Source organism: Bicyclus anynana, chromosome 7 (genome assembly GCF_947172395.1).
Source record: "Bicyclus anynana chromosome 7, ilBicAnyn1.1, whole genome shotgun sequence".
Classification (NCBI taxonomy): domain Eukaryota; kingdom Metazoa; phylum Arthropoda; class Insecta; order Lepidoptera; family Nymphalidae; genus Bicyclus; species Bicyclus anynana.
The window spans coordinates 6,011,582-6,031,823 of NC_069089.1; the positions used below are offsets into that span (position 1 = coordinate 6,011,582).

The window sequence follows — 20,242 nt, forward strand, 5'->3', positions numbered from 1 at the left end:
AATTTACGTTTATAATTGGTTCCTTTTATTATTCGTTTGTCTCTCTGACGTGATATATTCCTGTGTTTTTTGTAAAGTATAATTTTATGGTAGAACTGATGCAGGTGGTAATTAAAACGAAACAAAGGAATGTGATAAATCCAACACTGTTTAGCAAGGTTACCAGAGGAATACATATCGTCTGAATGCCATGTGCAGTGGCCCGTGGTTGACCTCGGATATAATGTGGTCACTCTACATGGATGCTACTATTTGTCCGTTATTTTAATTAATATCTGGGCGACCGAGCTGTGTGGTGTATTTTGCAAGACCGTGTTTATGTACAGAAAATTCTATGTTTTGGTCCACATCTTAGTAATACTCTGTTTAAATATTATTATTATTATTATTTTCACATTTTGCCATAGTATAATGTCGTCGCTCATTAATTTGTTATGTTACTTTTGAGAAACTACGGCATCTAGCCATGTTACGTATCAATTCTCTTTGTAGAAACGCTAGAATAGCACCCAGGTAAATGCTCCGGTACTATATGGCTCTGGTGCATTTGCCAAATAAAATAGAATAGACCTTATAAAGATTAGTTTTTAAATATTTTTTTTTTGTAATTGTACTAATTCATCATCATCAACATCATCATCATCATCATCATCATCATCATCATCGTCATCATCATCATCAGCTAATAGACGTTCAATGCTGGATATAGGCCTCTAGCATGGACTTCCAAGAACAGCGTCCAGCGGCCAGCATCCACCTAGTGGGGCGTCGACAAACAATGCACTTTTCAGTGCGGGGTTGCCATTCCAGCACCTAGGGACCCCAACGTCCGTCCGTCCGTCGAACTATGTGGCCTGCCCATTTCCACTTCAGCTTTGCGACTCGCTGACCTATGTCAGTGACTTTGGTTCGCCTGCGGATCTCTTCATTTCTGATTATCCTATTCTATCTATTAATTTATTCATGCATATTAGTAACATTTTTGAATGGAAAATTTTAGCAGTGTTACCATAGGTTAATTATTGGATGTTACTTAATGAAACAACAACAAAATATCGTAAACTCGTCCATTAACATAACGGAAACGATTGAATGTAATCGTGATTTATTGCCGTCTGTATGAGTCAATGCATTTGTTTCAAATTCGATTACAAACAAGCTAATGTAGCGTATGTAACTTTTTACACGTGCCAATCTTTACATAAAATGAAATCGTCGTTGGGGTTCCTAGGTGTAGGTGGCTAACATCGTGATGTTTGGACCTCAAAAGGCTTCGGTTTTGCAGTGGATGGCTTTTGTGGTGATGAAGTAAAAAATCGTAGTAGAACACTAAAACGAATTGCATTGCTGGAAAACTACACGATCAACGAACACTATGGGCTATATTTTATCCCCCTTTCCTTGGCTGCTTTTGGGTGGTGGGAGGCTTTGAAAGTGGCTAGTTACCCCTCTACCGGCGTACCGCAAAGCGATTTAGCGTTCCGGTACGATGTCGTGTAGAAACCGAATGTGGTATGAGTTTTCATCTTTCTCTTAACTAATTATACGGCTTCTATCTAAGATTGCATCATCGCTTACCATTAGCAGAGATTGTAGTCAAGGGCTAACTTGTAAAGAATAAAAAAAGGGGTCCACTAATTAGATATATCTATATATTTTTTTTATTCTCTACAAGTTAGCCCTTGCCTACAATCTCACCTGATGGTAAGTGATGATGCAATCTAACATGGAAGCGGGCTATGTTGTTAGGAGGATCCACCCCTTTCGGTTTCTACACGACATCGTACCGGAACGCTAAATCGCTTGGCGGTACGTCTTTGTCGGTAGGGTGGTAGCCTCCCACCAGCCTTATATAATATACGATTTATGTCATCGGTCTTGCAACTACAAATGCGAAATGCGGCAAAGTTTCCATTGTTTCCTTCAAGTTGATATTGAACACAATGACGCATTTAATATATGCACGACTCTATCAGATTTTTGTATTAAAAAAATTCATGGTTCGGTGTTTTTGTCACGATCGACGTAAACAAAGAAGGAATGAGATATTTATTATTGTGCCTTATTAATTGGTGAAGGTGATCAGTTTATAAAACAATAATTAAAACTTTTTAAATGACAATTTTACATTATTTTCATAGCGTTTAAGGTTTACTGGTTAAATACATTTCTTTAAGGCCGTATACACACAACATTCTTTAATTTTGAAACGCACTATAGTTAGTATGGTTTTATTACATTTGAAAAAATAAAGTAGAAATTCTAATACTTAAAATCAGCGCTACGTAAATAATGTTAAACTAAGCTTTGAAGCTTATATACGGCTTATTTGACGCAGTTGGTAGTTCCGTGGTTTTCAAAAGAGTGGCGTGGCTTCCATAGGTCGTATTAGCTTAGGATATTTATATTTTCTAAATTGGCTCAGGTGTTGTGTGTCGCAATAATTGCCGTGCGAGTCATCCGGGGATACCGTACAGTGTCATGGACGGCTGCAACATTGCTGGCTGGCGATCCACCCTGGGAACTTCAAGCCGAAGTCCTAGCTGAGGTGTATCAATATCGGGCGCTAATGAATGCACAAGGTGTGTTGACAGGAGCAGACGAGGTAAGAAGAATCAGGACCCTTGCTCAGTCAGTCCTAGTTGAAAGGTGGAAAGAGGATCTGGAGTCCTCTATTGCTGGCAGTTGGACGGTTCTCGCAGTTTGTCCTCACATAGAGCGGTGGCTAAAGAAAAAACACGGAACGCTTACGTTCCGACTGGTGCAGATACTAACAGGACACGGCTGCTTTGGTAAGTATCTGCACCAGACAGCGAGGCGAGAATTGACTCCGGTATGCCATCAGTGTGGGGCCACTGAAGACACAGCGCATCACACACTAGCTGAATGTGCAGCCTGGAGCCCGCAGAGGCACATACTATCATCCACTATTGGTAGAGCCGTCTCGTTGCCCGACGTAGTTGACGTCATGATAGGCAGTGAAACGTGCTGGTCAGTGATGCTGTCGTTTTGTGAGGCTGTCATGGGTCTGAAAGAGGATGAAGAGAGAGCGAGGGAAGAAGCTGCCGATGCTCCCGTCATACGCAGGCGGAGGCAGGGTAGAAGGAGGCGCCGATATGCGCACCTACTCCCACCTTAATGTAGGGCGAACAGGGTAGGCGGCGACACATAGAGACAAACGTCGGGACATCACAGTAGAATGTGCTAAATGATCCTGTGATGTCACCAAAAGACGAAGCCGGATCCGCTGGGTTTTAGTGGGTATTCCGAAGTTTCGGCGAGTCCCACATACCCTCAGGAGTATGGATGCGTAAATGCATTTCCCAGCGAAAAAAAAAAAAAAGGTGTGTGTCGCAAAGCTGAAGTGGCAATGGGGGGGCACACAGTTGGCGGAGTCGATGGAAGTTGGGGCTCAAAGTGCTGGAATGGCGATCCCGCACTACATAGCGCAGTGTTGGGACCCCTCACCAGGTGGACTGACGACATCAAGCGAGTCGGAGGGATTCGCTGGATGCAGGCGGCTTAGGATCATGATGTTTGATGAGACCCTACAAAAGGCCCATGTCCTGCAGTGAACGTCCATCGGCTGATATGATGATGATGAGCCGTGATAGTTCAATGGAAATTACTTCTGCCTCCGATTCCGGAGGGTGTGTCGGTCCGGGGCATGGCTCCCTGCAACCCGCTTGTTGTCTTCAGTCCATCTAGTGGGGGGTCGACCAATACTGCGCTTGCCGGTGTGGGATCACCACTCCAACACCTTGGGACCCCAATGTCCATCGGCTCTTCGAACTATGTGGCCGTAGTAACCGTTCTTAATAATTGTAAAAAGTAATAATTAATATTGTTAAGAACGATTATTTTATAAGAGTCAGAAAGTAACTGCAAGAAGTAATAAAGACTCTTCGTAACAGAACCTGCCTTCTAGTGGTAGTCTCTGTAAATATATAAACCAATGAACTTACTAATTTGAGTTTGAATTAAACTTGCATTATGTGTATTCACAGGCTTATCATTGGCTTGTGCAACAGTATGCGGGTGTTAAATCATTTAAGTATGTAAATGTATTAAATGTTGTTGTTTTGAATCTTTAAGTTTTTGTTGATGGCAAGGAAACAGATTGCATTTATTACGTCAGTTGCACTTATAAGTGCATACTTAAAAGAAATAAAACTAAAATAATTCGGAGTAGTCATATTATATGAGTAGGTCATTTTGGTAAAGATATTGACTTACCCGAAATATATTTTTGGAACACTTGCTTATAAATGGGCATAGTGCTAAAGGCATTAACCATTCGATTACCAAAAAATATTGGACCAATTAAAAAGATTTAAAAAGTTAAATCAATTAGATCTAAATGTTATTAAGTAATAGTTTCATGGGTATGTAGGCAAAAGTCTGTAAAATCTAAAGGATCAATTCTACTATTGCCGGACCAAGTTTTAGTAAAGTAATTGTTTAAAATACTGACTTCTTTAAATTAATAAAATGAAATTCTAGAATTTATGATACATCTTTTTTATAAAAACAAAATATATTTTCCAACCACAAAATACATAATATTGCATCACAAGATAAAATAACAAAATTACATCTATTTATCTTTAAGGTTTTAAACAGAGATTCTATAATATACAATCATCATAGTAAGACTATTTTATTGCCTAGAACAGGGCCAGGTCTCCTTCTTTATAGGAGGAGATATGGAGCTTCTACCCACCACGCTGTACCAATGCGAGTCAGCCAGTTTATGGTGATAATGATATACTTATTAACGACCACTATCAGAAGTTAATAACATTACCAGAATGTATATGACTTAACGAGGCACGAAGTTCCTACTTCAACTTCAACTCGGAACTGCGAACTTTAACTAAATATTTCATATTTCTTAAAAGAAAGAAAAACGCGGTATCTAAGTCCGACCCAGGATTCGAACCCAGGACCCGGTGATCCAAAGCCACGCAGGGGACCAACGAGACAGCTAATTAGTTTTCTAATAAACAATTAAAACGAATGAACGAGCTATATTTTCTTTTTTATCATAATTTAAAAGAATTTTTATACAAGGTAGATGTCAGCCCTATTATTACAAATCTAATAATAATTCACAAAAAACTTATACTGATCTATTTTTAATATAACTTATATATAACTTGAATAGCATTAGCTAAACCAAAATTCGGTTTAGCTAAAATGCTATTTATGAAACCAACATCAAGAGAATTAACATTTAATATAGTTAAAGTATTTTGTCTCAAATCACTAAATTGAATAGCAATTAGCATTCCATTAACAAACGATGCATGTCCTCTAGTTTCCCACATACTAAACAATTTGGTGAATCAACTTTTTCATGAGTATGCAAATTTCCTCAATGGAACGTGTCCAGACCACAATCTAAAAGCTGCCACTACATATGGACGGTTCAAATTTGTGTTTACAAACCACTGTATACTCACCGGCTCATATTGGAATGTGTAGGTAATTGTTTCTGATTCGAGTTTCAAATGCGTAATAAAGCTTCCACAATAACTATTTACTACAATACCTATAAGGTAATTGCTAACCTTAGCTTGCACGTGCTATCTCATCGATCAACTGCATTCTCCTAAGACTGTTTAGTACCTACTCCTATAGTGTGAAGTTGTGGTCAACGCACACTTAATGGCGGGACAAACTGCGAATTTTGTTTATTTTTAACCGACTTCCAAAAAGGAGGAGGTTCTACGTTCGGCTGTAGGTATGTATGTTTTTTTATGTATGTCCATTGAGAATCAATATTTTACATTAATAATTTCAAAAAAGTTATTTTTTTATATATTCATCATATTTTTAGTATATTATAAATGTCTGTCTGTTGGTTTTGGTTAATCTCTAAAATGGCTAGATTAAATTTTGTGGTACTTTCACTGGCAGATAACTGATTTTATGACGAATAACTTTTTATATTTACAGTATTTTGTACGCGGACAAAGGCGCGGGCGTCCATTAATTGTTAATAAAACGGAAATTATATTTTTTTCACAAAATTTAAAATAAGCAAAAATATATCCTGATACGTCATCTGCGTTGACCTTATAATAGATACCTACATTGTATTTAGTTTGGCTACCAAGTAAGCAATAAAGTGTTTAATATTATAATAATCCAATTTGCAAATATATATTTACAAGATAATTGATAACCTTAGCGTGCGCGTGCTATCTTTTAGATCAACAACATACCATGGTCTTGTATTCGTAAAGTCTAGACTAGACTAGTCTGTGGACACCTTTATGCAATAATTTGTATAGACTATATAAATGAAAATGAAAATTCCTTTATATGTTGTGGTTAGACGTAAATAAGATGCAAGCAAAAATCGTCGCCATTCACTCAAGGCTTCTATATTGGATAGAAGGGATTGTATATTTAGGGACGTTGTCTGACACTGTAACGAACACTATCAAATGTTTATGATCATTATCAACCCATGCTGACAGCTGAGCTCGAGTCTCCTCTCAGAATGAGAGGGTAAGGCCAAATAGTCCACCACGCTGGCCCAATGCGGATTAACACATGCAGATTATTAAAATCCTCAGGTATGCAGGTTACCTCATGATGTTTTTCCTTCACCGTTTTTGGGACACGTGATATTCTATTTCTTTCACATTTCTTAAAATCAAATGTTAAGAATTTGAAACCCAATAAACCGCATTATTGTATGTCTATTCATTTATTTATAAGAATATTTAGAAGTTACGATGCTATAGATAGACACACATTCAAAGGCAGACACGTCAAGCTTATAACACCCCTCCTTTTTTACGTAAATACGTTACTTATTGTACATTTTTCTTAACACTGAATAGTTTGTTTGGTTGAAAACGCTAGTTACAGGAACTGTCTACTGTACGTATTGAAAAATTCCTTTGACGTTGGGCTACCCGTTGCAGGAATTATTAGAGGAATCAATAGAGGAAGGCTATTAGCAATAACCGTATTAGCTATAAAATTGGGCTATATTAGCAATAACTTGACGCGAGTGAAACAGCTCGGCTGGTGGGAGGCTTCGGCCGTGGCTAGTTACCACCCTACCGTACCTAAAGACGTACCGCCAAGCGATTTAGCGTTCCGGTACGATGTCGTGTAGAAACCGAAAGGAGTGTGGATTTTCAACCTCCTCCTAACAAGTTAGCCCGCTTCCATCTTAGGCTGCATCATCACTTACCATCAGGTGAGATTGTAGTCAAGGGCTAACTTGTCAAGAATAACAAAAAAAAAAACAACTGCGCTTAGCTAGTATACGCTTAGCTATACTTAAGACAAGTCGTATCTATTTTTTAATACAATAACAACTAAATGAATGCATCAGTTCGCCTTTTTGCTTAGTAGAAAAACTAGCCGAATAGGAATTCTATCAAAGAGTTCTCATCTTGCGAACTCTTGAACTATTGAGGTCTTTAAACAATGGATGAAATATTCAAGAAAGCATAGAAAGGCTGCTCTACTAAGCTACTAATGGAATTCACACGCAGTTCAAAGTAGAATCACCGACGCCTGACGGTTCCATTCATAATAAGTAAATGTTGAAAGATTCTTAAGGTAACAGTCCGGAGCGTTATATTTCAACGTTTCGCAAATTATTTTTAAAATATCGCAAGCTTAAGACGCCTTGCCACTGGGTAAGTGCGAGAGTGCGTTGAATATGTACTTTTGCATACTTCAAAAAAGTAAAATTAGTAGTTACTTTGAAGAAACTTCTGAAACAATTTCTAAAACTTAAATTATTTTTGAATTTAAACTATCGTGAGTGTTATTAATATTCATTGAGAAACACGGCTAAAACTCACGTGATACGTCGGAGTATGCCCGACTAGTTTCGAACTTATACTAGTTTCGGGCCCTTAGTCATGAGCTGGTTCTTGCAGCGCGGCACGATCCAAATTTATGGAAACGTATGGTTTCGAAGCTAGTCGGGCTATACCGTCGTTGTATCACGTGAGTTTTAGTTAGTGTTTAATAATCAGTTAATATACAATTTAAACTAGTTTATATTATTTATAAACATATTTAAATTTCAAGAACTCTTGTGTATTTGTTATCTTTTTAGATGTTATTTCATTTGGTTCTGTGATCAGCTCGTTTGACAGTACATCATCCTAGTTCCCTCAACTAAATGTGTCGGTGCAAAATCATGTGATCCAAGAATCACACGGACGGCACACGAGGCTAAATAGTTGCCGAGTTTTCCAACAAATCCCAAGTTCTTTCCTGGAATTGGAAAGTGGGTTTTGCGACACATCTGTTTCAGAAAGCACTTAAAGCCGTATATCGCTTAACAGTATAATGTAGCTAAATATCACAACTATTCTACTCTCTCACAACTATACTTCGGTTCAGTAGTCGAGGTGTGAAAGAGTAACAAACATTCATATTATTAAAATCATCAGTTTTCCCGAATCTCGGGAAACCATGGACTTTTTCGGGAACACATAGGCTACTTTTTTCACACACACAAATTTCAGCCAAATCGCTTCAGTAGTAGCGGCGTCAAAGAGTAACAAACATCCAAACATCCAAACATACATCCAAACATCCATACATACTTTCGCGATTATAATATTAGTAGGATCTGTCGTGACTGTTTAGTGCGGTTGTGGATTCTAGGTTACTGGTTATCCTAGATACGATTCCTAGCAAGAAGTATTAAAAAAAATATTGTTTTTAAATCAGCTGTCTGACAGCAAGTAGGCTAACTATGCTACCGCCATACCAATGAAGATAATGAAAATATGCGTTACTAACCCGGGCGTCGTCTTCTAGCATCATATTGATTTACGTTCACAGTTTACGGATATTGTTGTTGATATTATAAAAAATATGATATTGTCACAGCCAAGCTTATCATCCTCGTAGCGCCCAGCTACACGCTAGTGGAAAGGCCGCCTTATCCATGGAGTTATCGGTTATCACAGCGCTTAGTATACGCGTGCGGTACAGAGGAACAGTTGATGTTCGCGCGTCGAGGAAGACGCAACCGTTCGCTGTAGCAATTGGTGACTTTTGTGAACGACAATTTATCGAGTGCTTTGAGGATATAAACTTTTCGTGACACACGCGTTGATTGGAATCAAAAGGTGCGTTTAATTTAAATTAACATAATTTTTAATTGGATATAAGGATGCGTTCAATTAATTAATTCATCAATTTGCATCTTTATTAACCATTGATATGTATTTAGCTACTGAGTATGCGTAATGTTTGTGTAAAAATGTTTTTGTTCCATATTCAAAGAGATTGTGACTTGCAATGTTGTTGTTAACGTAATAACTTAGATTTAGAATAGAGATGTACGGAGATGCTATTTAAAATAGTTTAAAATTACGCAAGAACGAATTATGAGTAGTAACGAGCTTTCTCTGTATAACAATACGTGTCTACAGATGAACGAAATCGTGGGGCATGACGAAAAGTCCGAAATAACATCATGTTACGAATTATTAAGTTCGTATTGCCGTGTATAAATGTTTACGTATAACACTAATTATTATAATAATTTTAACACACACAAATGTTTTACACCATAAAATAAGTCGTTATTCAATTAGTGCGGTAATTTCCGGTTATAATAAATGAATGGTACGATAAATGTGGCATTTAAATTAATATTCAAATTGAAATTACATCTTTGTTTCATACTAGCTGTTGTCCCACGGTTACCCCCGCGCGTTCCCAGGGGAATACAGAGATAAAGTATAGCCTACTTTACTCGCTGATAATGTAGCTTTCCATTGGTAAAAGAATTTTCAAAATTAGTTGAGTGATTAAGGCGTTAGAGCGTAATAAACACACTCACATACCCATTTATAATATTAGTTAGGATGAGACGTTTTAGTAAGAAACAATTCTTTTTAGGCATACTAAATTTAATATATTAATGTAAAATCTCTATCCAAGTCTAGCACATACACTAAAATTATCGGATTGGACCATTTGCTAATGGCCAAATCAGAAATGGACCAATCACAAAACAGTCCAAAATCGAAACTAACCAATTCCTAATTCCGTGAACTGAATGTAATAATAATAATTGGATTAATTGCACCTATAAACGTTTGTTGTTAGGTATATTTTTAATTTGTACCGGAATTTTCCCATTTTAACTGCAATTTTATATGAAAAATATTAACTATTAGGTTCTGATGTTTAAAATATTTATTTCGAAAATTAAGATGACGAATGAATAGTTTTATATCAAATAGACTAGCCGGAATAATTTATTCTACCATATTTTCTTTCATACAATACTAAAAATAGGGGAGGGAATATGAGGGTAAAAATATTTTACATCCTACTCTCATACCTACCACATACAAAAATTCATCAAAATCAGCCCAGTTGTTTCAGAGGAATGTAACCACTATTGATTAGTTTGAAGGCGGTGCTATGCAAAACAGGCTCTTAAATTTCATTTTGTTTTATGGCACCGCCTTCAAACCGATCAATTAAAAGGACATAGGTACGATGTTATTTATCGCTTTTTAGAGTAATGCATCTTTGAAGTCAGTTAAATTTTTTTTTGGTTAAAAATAATATTTTTAATGTTGTTGTTAGTCAATTTCGTTCACTTATTTCAGTTATTTTAATTTTAACACAAAATTTCTAAACTGGTTTTGAGAAAATTCTAATTGAAAAGAATTTTTCAAACAAAAAAAAATATTTTTAAATATAGTTAATAAAATACGAAGTTATGAGGTAAAAAAACATTAAAAAACATACGGGTTGAATTGAGAAACTCCTCCTTTCTTTTAAGTCGGTTAAAAATTGCATTTTATATTAGGACAATTGAGAACCCTTGAAACTTATGTGACGGCCTTCGTGGCGCAGTGGTATGCGCGGTGGATTTACAAGACGGAGGTCCTGGGTTTGATCCCCGGCAGGGCCGATTGAGATTTTCTTAATTGGTCCAAGTCTGCCTTCTCGGAGGCTTCGGCCGTGGCTAGCTACCACCCTACCGGCAAAAACGTACCGCCAAGCGATTTAGCTTTCCGGTACCATGTCGTGTAGAAACCGAAAGGAGTGTGAATTTTCATCCTCCTCCTAAAAAGTTAGTTAAATTGTAGTCAAGGGCTAACTTGTAAAGAATAAAAATAAAAAATAAAAACTTACTACCTCCCAAAGCACCTAAACTTCATAGTTATGGATAAAAGAGCTTTAAAATATTTTTTAGTTTTTTCAAAAATTTAAGAGTATTTAAAGTTTAAGAGTATTTGAGAGTAGGTACATTAGACTTTATTTTATTAGGATCAGACGTAAAAAAATGTTATCTAAAAACAGAATTTCACGTAGACGACGTCGCAGGGGATCGCTAGCTCTTTACACTTGTACACATCACATTATATTATGATGATCATGATAATATGCTATGATTATGTTAGAAACAGGCATTTGTAAATCTCGCGGTATTCAGCGCAGAATAGCTCTGTCGCGACGTCTTGGAATGACGTAGATTGCAGCTACAATTAAAACATTTTCCTGTTATAATATTATGTAGGTATCTCTATCATACGGTTTCTACGAACTAAGATAAAAAGTTTCGTATTTCACTCATTGGGCTATTACTCAAGACGCAGTTTTGTTTTTCACAAATCCCGAAGGATCCATGGATTTTTCTGTGATAAGAGTAGCCTATGTTTTGCTAGATGGTCATATTGATCTCTATGTCAAGTTTTATTCGAATCGTGCAAAAAAATTTCGGGTTACTAAAAATTGGCTGATGATGATAAGACCTTGTTAAAATGAGATTATGACAAATACGTATTGAATAGGTATTAAATAACGTTTAAAAATTAATGACAAGCCAGTCAATTTCCAAAGTAAATTAACAAAACATGATCAATCTTATTTTTCGGGCCCATTTTTTTTTTATCTTTACAAGTTAACCCTTGAATACAATCTCATGTGATGGTAAGTGATGATGCAATCTAAGATGAAATCGGGCTAACTTGTTAGGAGGAGGATGAAATCCACACTCTTTTCGGTTTCTACACGACGTCGTACCGGAACGCTAAATCGCTTTATTGGCGGTGGTACGTATTTGTTGGTAGGCTAGTAACTAGCCACGGCCAAAACCTCCCACCAGCCAGGCTTGGACCAATTAAGAAAACCACAGACGGTCCAGCCGGGGATCGAACTCAGGACCTCCGTCTTGTTAGTCCACTGCGCATACCATTGCGGTACGGGGGCCATCAAAAAGGCCATTAGGGCAATGTGCAAGTTTGTAACCCTCAAAAAGTTGTGCAAAAATATTTACACACAAAAACCGCGAAGTTATTGCACTTGTCTTAGATTAGATGCTCTGTATCTGCTTATCTGTGCATATTTCGTCAAAAGCTACTTTGTATATTTTAATGTCACAAACTGTCACAAATTACTTGAAAAAAGAATCTAAAAGAAAAAAAAAAGATCTATTTGAAACAATAAGGCCTCTTTTATGTATCTTAATTCTTTTTAAATATGTTTACATGCCTATTTCCTTGCATTGTGGTATACAACTAGCATAAAATAATCACATGTCATTTGCATGTCATAATTTTATACAAATTGTGAAATTTTCTAAAATATAGAAATAGATTAGAATTACAATAAATATTCAGCATTTTATGTAGATTATTGAGAAATGAGTTACTGATAAAAGCGATTAATAATACGAATAAAGATTAGGTGACGACTTTATTGTAATACCGTAATAAAATTATTCATCGTCTTATCCCACGTTAAGATTATAATCTCTCATAGGAGAGAAAATATTTAATTAACTAGCTGACACCGCGCGGTTTCACCCACTTGGTTCCCGTTCCCGTAGGAAAACGGGGATAATATATAGCCTACAGCCTTCCTCGATAAATGGGCTATCTAACGCTGAAGGAATTTTTCAAATTGGACCAGTAGTTCCTGAGGTTAGCGCGTTCAATCAAACAAACAAACAAACTCTTCAACTTTATAATATTAGTATACGAGTAGATAGAACTGTCTTCTTATTCCAATCTCTTAGTTGAGAACTTACTTGAATTTGAGCAATTTCACTTAAACAATACTTCACATATCATCTTCTCCTCTTATTTATTACCAACCGACGTCCTGTGGTTTCACCCGCGTAGATCCCGTTTCCGTAGGAAGACGGGGATAAAATATAGCAAAAGAAACTTACAAATATGGGCTTGCTAGTAGAGAAAGAATTTTCCAAATCGGTTCAATAGTTCCATAGATTACCCCTACAATACGGCAATTTATATAATTTTATAATATTAGTAATAAAGAAATCACATTTCAAACAATCCAATCATCTTTTCAATAGATTTCCTCTCCTTTTTTACCCTTTCGCTTACAACATCATCTTCTTTCCCTTATCCTACTTATGTGGGGTCGGCAAAATATGTCAATCTCCTCGATTCGTCTCTATTACTTGTCAACTCATCATCTACGTCCTTTGCGCACACATAATCTTTGACACACTCCAGCCAAAGAATCAAAAATAATTTTGCTGAAAAGGCCAGAATTTATTCAATAAAAATTATCATTTGTGCAATAATAATTATCATATTGCACATTTTAGACCCCATACAACAAAACTTATGTAAATATTTTCTTCTTTATAAGGTGTCTTTCTATTTAATATTTTTTCATTCAATTTGTAGACTAACTGCTATATAATACATATGATTATATTAATTAAATATAATGATAACTATAATACTGTTACGTGGAGTACCTAATTATCATTTTACTAGCACTAAATGAGAATGAATAATAGCAGTCATATTATGCTGCGGAATACAAAAATTGTAATTGCATAGGTTTTTTAATAAGGAACACAATTTGTAACAATTTGAATCATTAAAAATATTAAATAATTGTTATGTATGATGCTATATAATAAGACTATATGTATAATCATAATATGGTAAAATGTATAGTCCGGGATTCGTAGAACATTTTGTACAACTGATTACAAACAAGTTAATTTTTCGTGAATAGCTTCATCCTGATGATAAGATCAACTTTTTTATTTACGAAATTTTAAGGTTCTGGTAGCCAACAGAGTTTCCAGGAAATAAAAAATTCTGAGCGTCGGAACGGGATAATGTACCACGAAATTTGTAGGACATTGTCGCTGTTAAGTAATTCTATTAATTAAGCAAAAACAGCTGGTTTTTAACAACTTTTAATGACCTCGTTGTTGATGCAAGTTGGGAGGAGGGTAGTTTATCAATAGTTGTTACTAACCAGATGTTTTTTACTGTTGATTAATTAATCGTTTTAACTTAACAACCACAATGTCCTACATATTTCGTGGTACATTATCTTGTTAACGCCCAAACATTTTTATTTTCTGATAACTCAGTTAGCTACTAGAATCAAGGACTTTCGTTAGTAAAAAAGTTGATCGTCTCATCGCGATGAAGCTACTCACAGAAAATTAACTTAATAGTAACCAGCTGTACAAAATGTTCTACGGAGCCCTGACCAGTATTAATCTGATCCTTAAAAGCTTCAGCGTTAAATGCGCCAGACACAAACCCTATAGGTTTTGAGCTCAATAAAAATAGGTAATTGAAAATTATCAATCCTCATCATCATCATCATCATCACTGCTAAGCATATGCCTCTTGTAACGACTTTCAAACACTATGGTCTTCAGCCGCCTATATCCAGGTTCCCATTTAACTCGATTGATGTCTTCGGACAAAGTAATATGAGGGGTTCACCGACTCTCTGGTTTGGGGTAGCCATTCCAGCACCTTGGAACTTCAACTTCTATCGGTTCTTAGAACTATGTGCTCCGCTCATCGCCACTTCTTCTCAATTCATTGAGCTATTTCGGTAACTTTGGTTTTTTGCGGATCACCTCTTTTATGATTCGATTGCAGCTAAGATACAGTGAGCATAGATCGCTTCATCGTCCGCTGAGTGACTGAGCTGAGTCTTCTTAGTAGGCCTAGATTGTAAGTGAGTGAGTGAGAGTGTATCGTGAGTCCAACGGAATTAAACATGCATGAAAATGATCTGATCTATTTAAAATTTCCATTAAGTCTGTTGAACTTTTCCAAAGTTTAAATAAATAAAATTAAGTTCTTTGTGAACACTTTTTCATTTTTGGATCGTAGTTCAAAGTTGAACTACGATCTGACACTAACTTTTTATTATTTAGTAGCGGAACATATAACCATACGTAAAGTGATTTTTCATAACGCTTCTCATTTGCTTCTAAGTCTGTGTATTTCAACAGTTTCACATATTCAAGGTAGCTTTTATACTGAGAAGAAAAAGACGAATTTTGACCTTGCGTTCTTTAAAAATAAACTATTAAAGCGTGACTATTAATTTGATTAACCCATCAGAGATTTTAAAACGTTATTAGTCCGCACTCTATCTTGTAGTCTTTAATTACAACTGTTATTTTAAAGACTGATTAATTACTATTCAGTAGTAAACTATCGGTAGATCATTTTGCTATTAATCGATTTTTCGTCTTAGGCAAACTTCCTCAATTATTATTATTATTATTTTACGTAAAGGTTCAGTAAAGTATGACGATTTTGCAGATTTACTTAAGCCAAATTTCGAATAATTCTAAACTTATGATATAACATAAAAATCTCTGTTAACAAAGAATCCTTCGTTCGTTTGTAAAAACTTGAGCAACAAAATGAAACACATTTTTTAATAACTGTAATTAGTAATTAGGAATGATAATTGTAATTTGTAATTAGTGAAGAAAAAATGATTGGATGAATTCCATACAATTAAACACAATGTATCATTTTAAAGTTCTTGATGTAATGTTTCAGTTTTATCATTGGTTTTTAATTAGGGTACCTATATAAATTAAATTACTGCAATAAATTTAATCATGAAATATTATCTATACATTAAATTATCAAGAATTTATCAAGAAACTATCTATACATTAAATTATCATTAAATTAACAGATATTGTTCTTAAAAGTTAAGTTTGAGCTACAGTTTTTTTTTTAATTTTATAATTTTCTGCTGCGTAAGATCAGCCTTGAAAATGTAATTATTTATCCTAAGATATCCTTATCAGAAGATTAGATTTCTTGAGGCAAAAAACCAACAAGCATCAAAATGGTAAAAAATCGGTCGTCACCGATGTCCATAATCAAGTCACCTTTATCAAACACCTACTACTATTTTTGAAAGAGAACCAGTAGTTTTTGTATGATGTGATCACAAAAACTAAGGAAGCAAATCTAACCGGTTCATCTATGCACAAGTGTATGTTATTAAATCAAAAGAAGTGTTGTTATTATCTCGATGATACCATAAATAGAATTGGTGTTTAGCAAACTTTTTATAAACGTTAAAATCATGAATATGTAAGCCAAATCTGACTTGGAAGAAGTATTAAAAATACATTCAAAGTTTAAAACTGAATTTCCTTAAAAAAATATCAAACAATCTCTATTTCTTGGTTATAATCAGTTCTTATTGGTTTTGTTCGATTATAGTTAGTTTCCAAATAGCTATTATTTTTAAAGGTAATAGTTGTTTCTTTTATTTAAATAAATTGCCAAAAGTAATTTACCTATTAAAGGGTGTTACAATACAATTATTTAGAAATGTAACATTATGTAAAAGTTTTTCAGTCATTTGTTATTTTCACGGCACTTCAACTTATGGTCATTACTTTTTTGCCTTAATTGTGCTTAGTTACGTAGGAAGTGAGCTATTGTAGATCTTGCGATTTTAAAACATATTGTTATGTTATTAAAGTAGATTTTCCTGAGGTATGGTTTGTTGCTTGTATCAATTATAAGTTTAGGTCATCCTAATTGCTCCATTTATTCGTGAAATATACGAGAGATATAAAACCTAGAAAATCTCAAAAATCATCAACTCTGAATATCTCTACCAGATCGAATCAGTAATGAAGATATTTTATAGAACCTCAGCTAAGTAAAACTGTATATATGTATTCTGTGGTAAAACAAGTAGAGCCAAAAGGGCAAAAGGCAATATCACATATAACCAAGATCCATTCCATTTGGAATAGGGTAGGGGTAGGATGGGGGTAGGGGTATAGGGGTAGGATGGGAGTAGGGTGTAGGTAAGGTAGGGGTAGGGTGGGAGTAGGTTTGGGGTAGGGTGGGGGTAGGGGTAGGGTAGGGTAGGGTAGGGGTAGGGTAGATGTAGTGGTTGGGTAGGGTTGGGGTAGTGGTAGGGTAGGGGTAGGGTAGGGTAGGGGTAGTAGTAAAGTTGACATCGAAATTTACGCGGACGAAGTCGCGGGCGTTCGCTAGTTATATTATAAATTTAATGCGCATTGAAAAATGGTGTTTTCACCACCATTAATATTGTTTTTAGACCTATTCCACAATATCTACCTAAAAATCTTAGCTACACCGTGTAAGAGAAAACTAATAGCGATACTGTGAGGAATATTTGTGTGTTACCCTAAAAATCATTTTTGATACTTAGAAAGAAAGTAAGATAAAGCGTTTATTTAAAACTAGCTGACGTCGCGCGGTTTCACCCCCGTGGTTCTCGTTCTCGTAAGAAATGGTGATAATATGTAGCCTATAGCCTTCCTCGATAAATGGGCTATCTAACACTGAAAGAATTTTTCAAATCGGGCCAGTAGTTCCTGAGATTACCGCTTTGAATCAAACTCTTTAGCTTTATATATTAGTATAGACACAGAAAACATATGGTATAGATATAGATCGTGGCACACATCATAATTATTCCTAAACAGTCTATTGTAGTGTCTAATGCCTCCACCACCTCGGAAATTCCGGTACGATACCGTGTTGAAACCAAAAGGGGTGTGGATTTTCATCCTTCTCCTAACAAGTTAGCCCGCTTCCATCTTAGACTGCATCATCACTTACCATCAGATGAGATTGTAGTCAAGGGCTAACATGTAAAGAATAAAAAATAAAAAAAAAAATCCACTACCTTAGGTAGGAAGTGTTTGCTAAAAATATCATGTTGAAATAAGTTTGTTAATTTTCGTACAGATTTGATAAATTCATTAATTCTGGTTTACGATTCTGTCCTTAGTTTTTTGGTTGCTGCATTACAAACGCGAATAATTAGCGAGTCTAACACGCAGTTTTAAGAATTACGGTAGGTACTTTGATTTCCTATAATTTCGTGACTTTATTTTATGTCTCAATCTTGTTCTTGATCATGACCTTAGAAATCATTAATTACAAAATACTGTTAATTTCACTACCGGTGATAAACCGTTAGTAATATGAAAATACTTAGGTACGTCTTTTTAATCTATTTCTTTACTGATTTCTATCAGTTATTGTTTGAAATAGAAATTTTGAATACTAGTGGACCAACTGCGGTTTCACCTGCGTAGTTCACGTTCCTGTGGATAAAATATTCAAGTACATACTGTTATTTGCTGATAATGTAGTTTTTCATTATTAAATTAATTTTTAAAATTGGACTAGCTAGCCGATTCACTATTTTGATCTTTATTATCAACCCATTAAAATAAACATCAAACCAATAGACAAAATGTCATTTACCTAATGTGTATTGTGTAATATCCACCAGTAAGCCCTGGATGACATTTTTACATAGAATCTCAATTTCGTATATTATATCTACTAGCACACATCAAAGATAGTGAATTAGCCTGCAACAGTTTTGGTGCTTATCAAATAACAAACGAACAAAAAAAAAATTCCTCTTTTTATTAGTGTAGATCAGAGATCGATATTTTTGATAATAAATAAGGTTAGTATTTGATGACAAGGATAGATAAAATATCGATTTACTTGCAAACATATTTTTTAATCTCAAAACCTTTTCGACCGATCGCGCCAGTGTTTCATAGGTTCACTATCAAAGCTGCTGTAAAATAAAACCCGAAAGGAATATTGTATTACAAACAACATTCACCGAGTAACATTATCTCATAATTCTTTAACCTATTTGACAATTGAAGGGTGAGCAATGTTTCCATCGACGTTTCAATAACAATTACTCATTTGATACTTATGAGCTACTGTGTTACTAGAAACGAGATCGAAAACAACAAGTACTAATTTATTAGGGTTGGCAATTATTAATAAAAAATTAACTTATATACCTATTATTGCTTTTGTTTTGTTTCTCAGAATCAAACAACTGTCAAAAGTTTTTAATTATTTTTAGAGAACATATCTCTAGAGTACTTACTTATTTTTAAAGTTGGTGTTGAACTGCACTATACGCTTGTGCGTAGTTCTAGATAAGTGAGTTTGTAAAATGGTGGTAAACAAAAAAAATAAACCTTGGCTGAGTTTGTTGTGGGCTCTTCTGAGACGCGTTTGGAACCCTAGTAACTTTAATTTTAAGTTTCCGACTTCAATTACCACCATTAAATCATGACATAACCTGACTTTTCAAAAGTGCTTGTAAATTAAGCCCAATTGAAATAAATGAAATTTGAGTTTGAATTTGAATTACACCATTGGAAAAAAATCATCGGTAGAGTTTCTAGCAACGACTGAACACTACGACTCTGACCTACTTCAACTGATGCCAATAATTCCTGAATTGACTAAATCTAGTAATAGAACTCAAGACCAACCGATTATAGAAATCCATAGTTTCGTAAATGTCGTTATACTGTATACCAAAAATTCAAGACCTAAGTATAACTTAATGATATACTTAGTATCTTCTTTGTCGTTACACTATTGACAGTGGTCGTGGTTGTAATTTAAGTGAGTGGCAACCCTCACTATCCGTCGCCATTCCTCCCATAGTGTTGATCTTCTAGCACATTCGTGGAGCGAGCCGTGGAAAGCGGTTTTCACTTGGTCAGTCCAGCGCGTTGGTGACCTGCCACGTGCTCTTATGCCCTCCTATTTTGGGTATAAGGAATTTATTATATTAGAATTATAGATTACAGCAAAAGCTCATGTTGTGGTAAACAATGTTATACATACTAATGTTTTTCTCGAGTTTTACTATAATGACAAAAACCGTGTTAAAATCTCTTGCGTATTTTAATTAACCAAGCGTACCTACAGATGGCGGGAAGCGAATTTATTTAAAATGTTACGAATTAAAGCAGGAATTTAAATTTATATTTCTAGTTTGCTCTCAGTTTTACCCGCGAGGATCTTATTTATTTTGGAATATCGGGATAAAGAGAAGACCAAGCGTTATTCCTAATTTTAATCAATATCTGTGCCACTTTCTTTCCAAATCCTCAGTTATC

The 20,242-nt window shown here is 35.3% G+C and overlaps 2 protein-coding genes across 2 annotated transcripts in view; both read left to right on the forward strand.

Moving 5' to 3' along the window:
- Positions 1 to 2,569: 2,569 nt before the first annotated feature.
- Positions 2,570 to 9,038, forward strand: LOC128198271 (uncharacterized). Its single transcript, XM_052882636.1, has 2 exons — positions 2,570 to 3,098; positions 8,884 to 9,038. The coding sequence occupies exons 1-2, from the start codon at positions 2,570 to 2,572 to the stop codon at positions 9,036 to 9,038; spliced, it is 684 nt and encodes a 227-aa protein (XP_052738596.1).
- LOC112058168 (uncharacterized) overlaps positions 8,966 to 20,242 on the forward strand; it is a 59,753-nt gene continuing 48,476 nt past the window's right edge. The window contains exon 1 of the mRNA XM_024098876.2: positions 8,966 to 9,125. The gene's annotated coding sequence lies outside the window, so the exon portion shown is untranslated. The remainder of the gene's footprint in view (positions 9,126 to 20,242) is intronic.

What these genes read in the sequence shown, in the direction of transcription:
- LOC128198271 (XM_052882636.1), top strand. Translation starts at nt 2,570, where the DNA reads ATGAATGCACAAGGTGTGTTGACAGGAGCAGACGAGGTAAGAAGAATC. An exon ending in CATACGCAGGCGGAGGCAGG is followed by an intron (nt 3,099 to 8,883) that starts GTAGAAGGAGGC and finishes ATATTGTCACAG; the next exon opens with CCAAGCTTATCATCCTCGTA.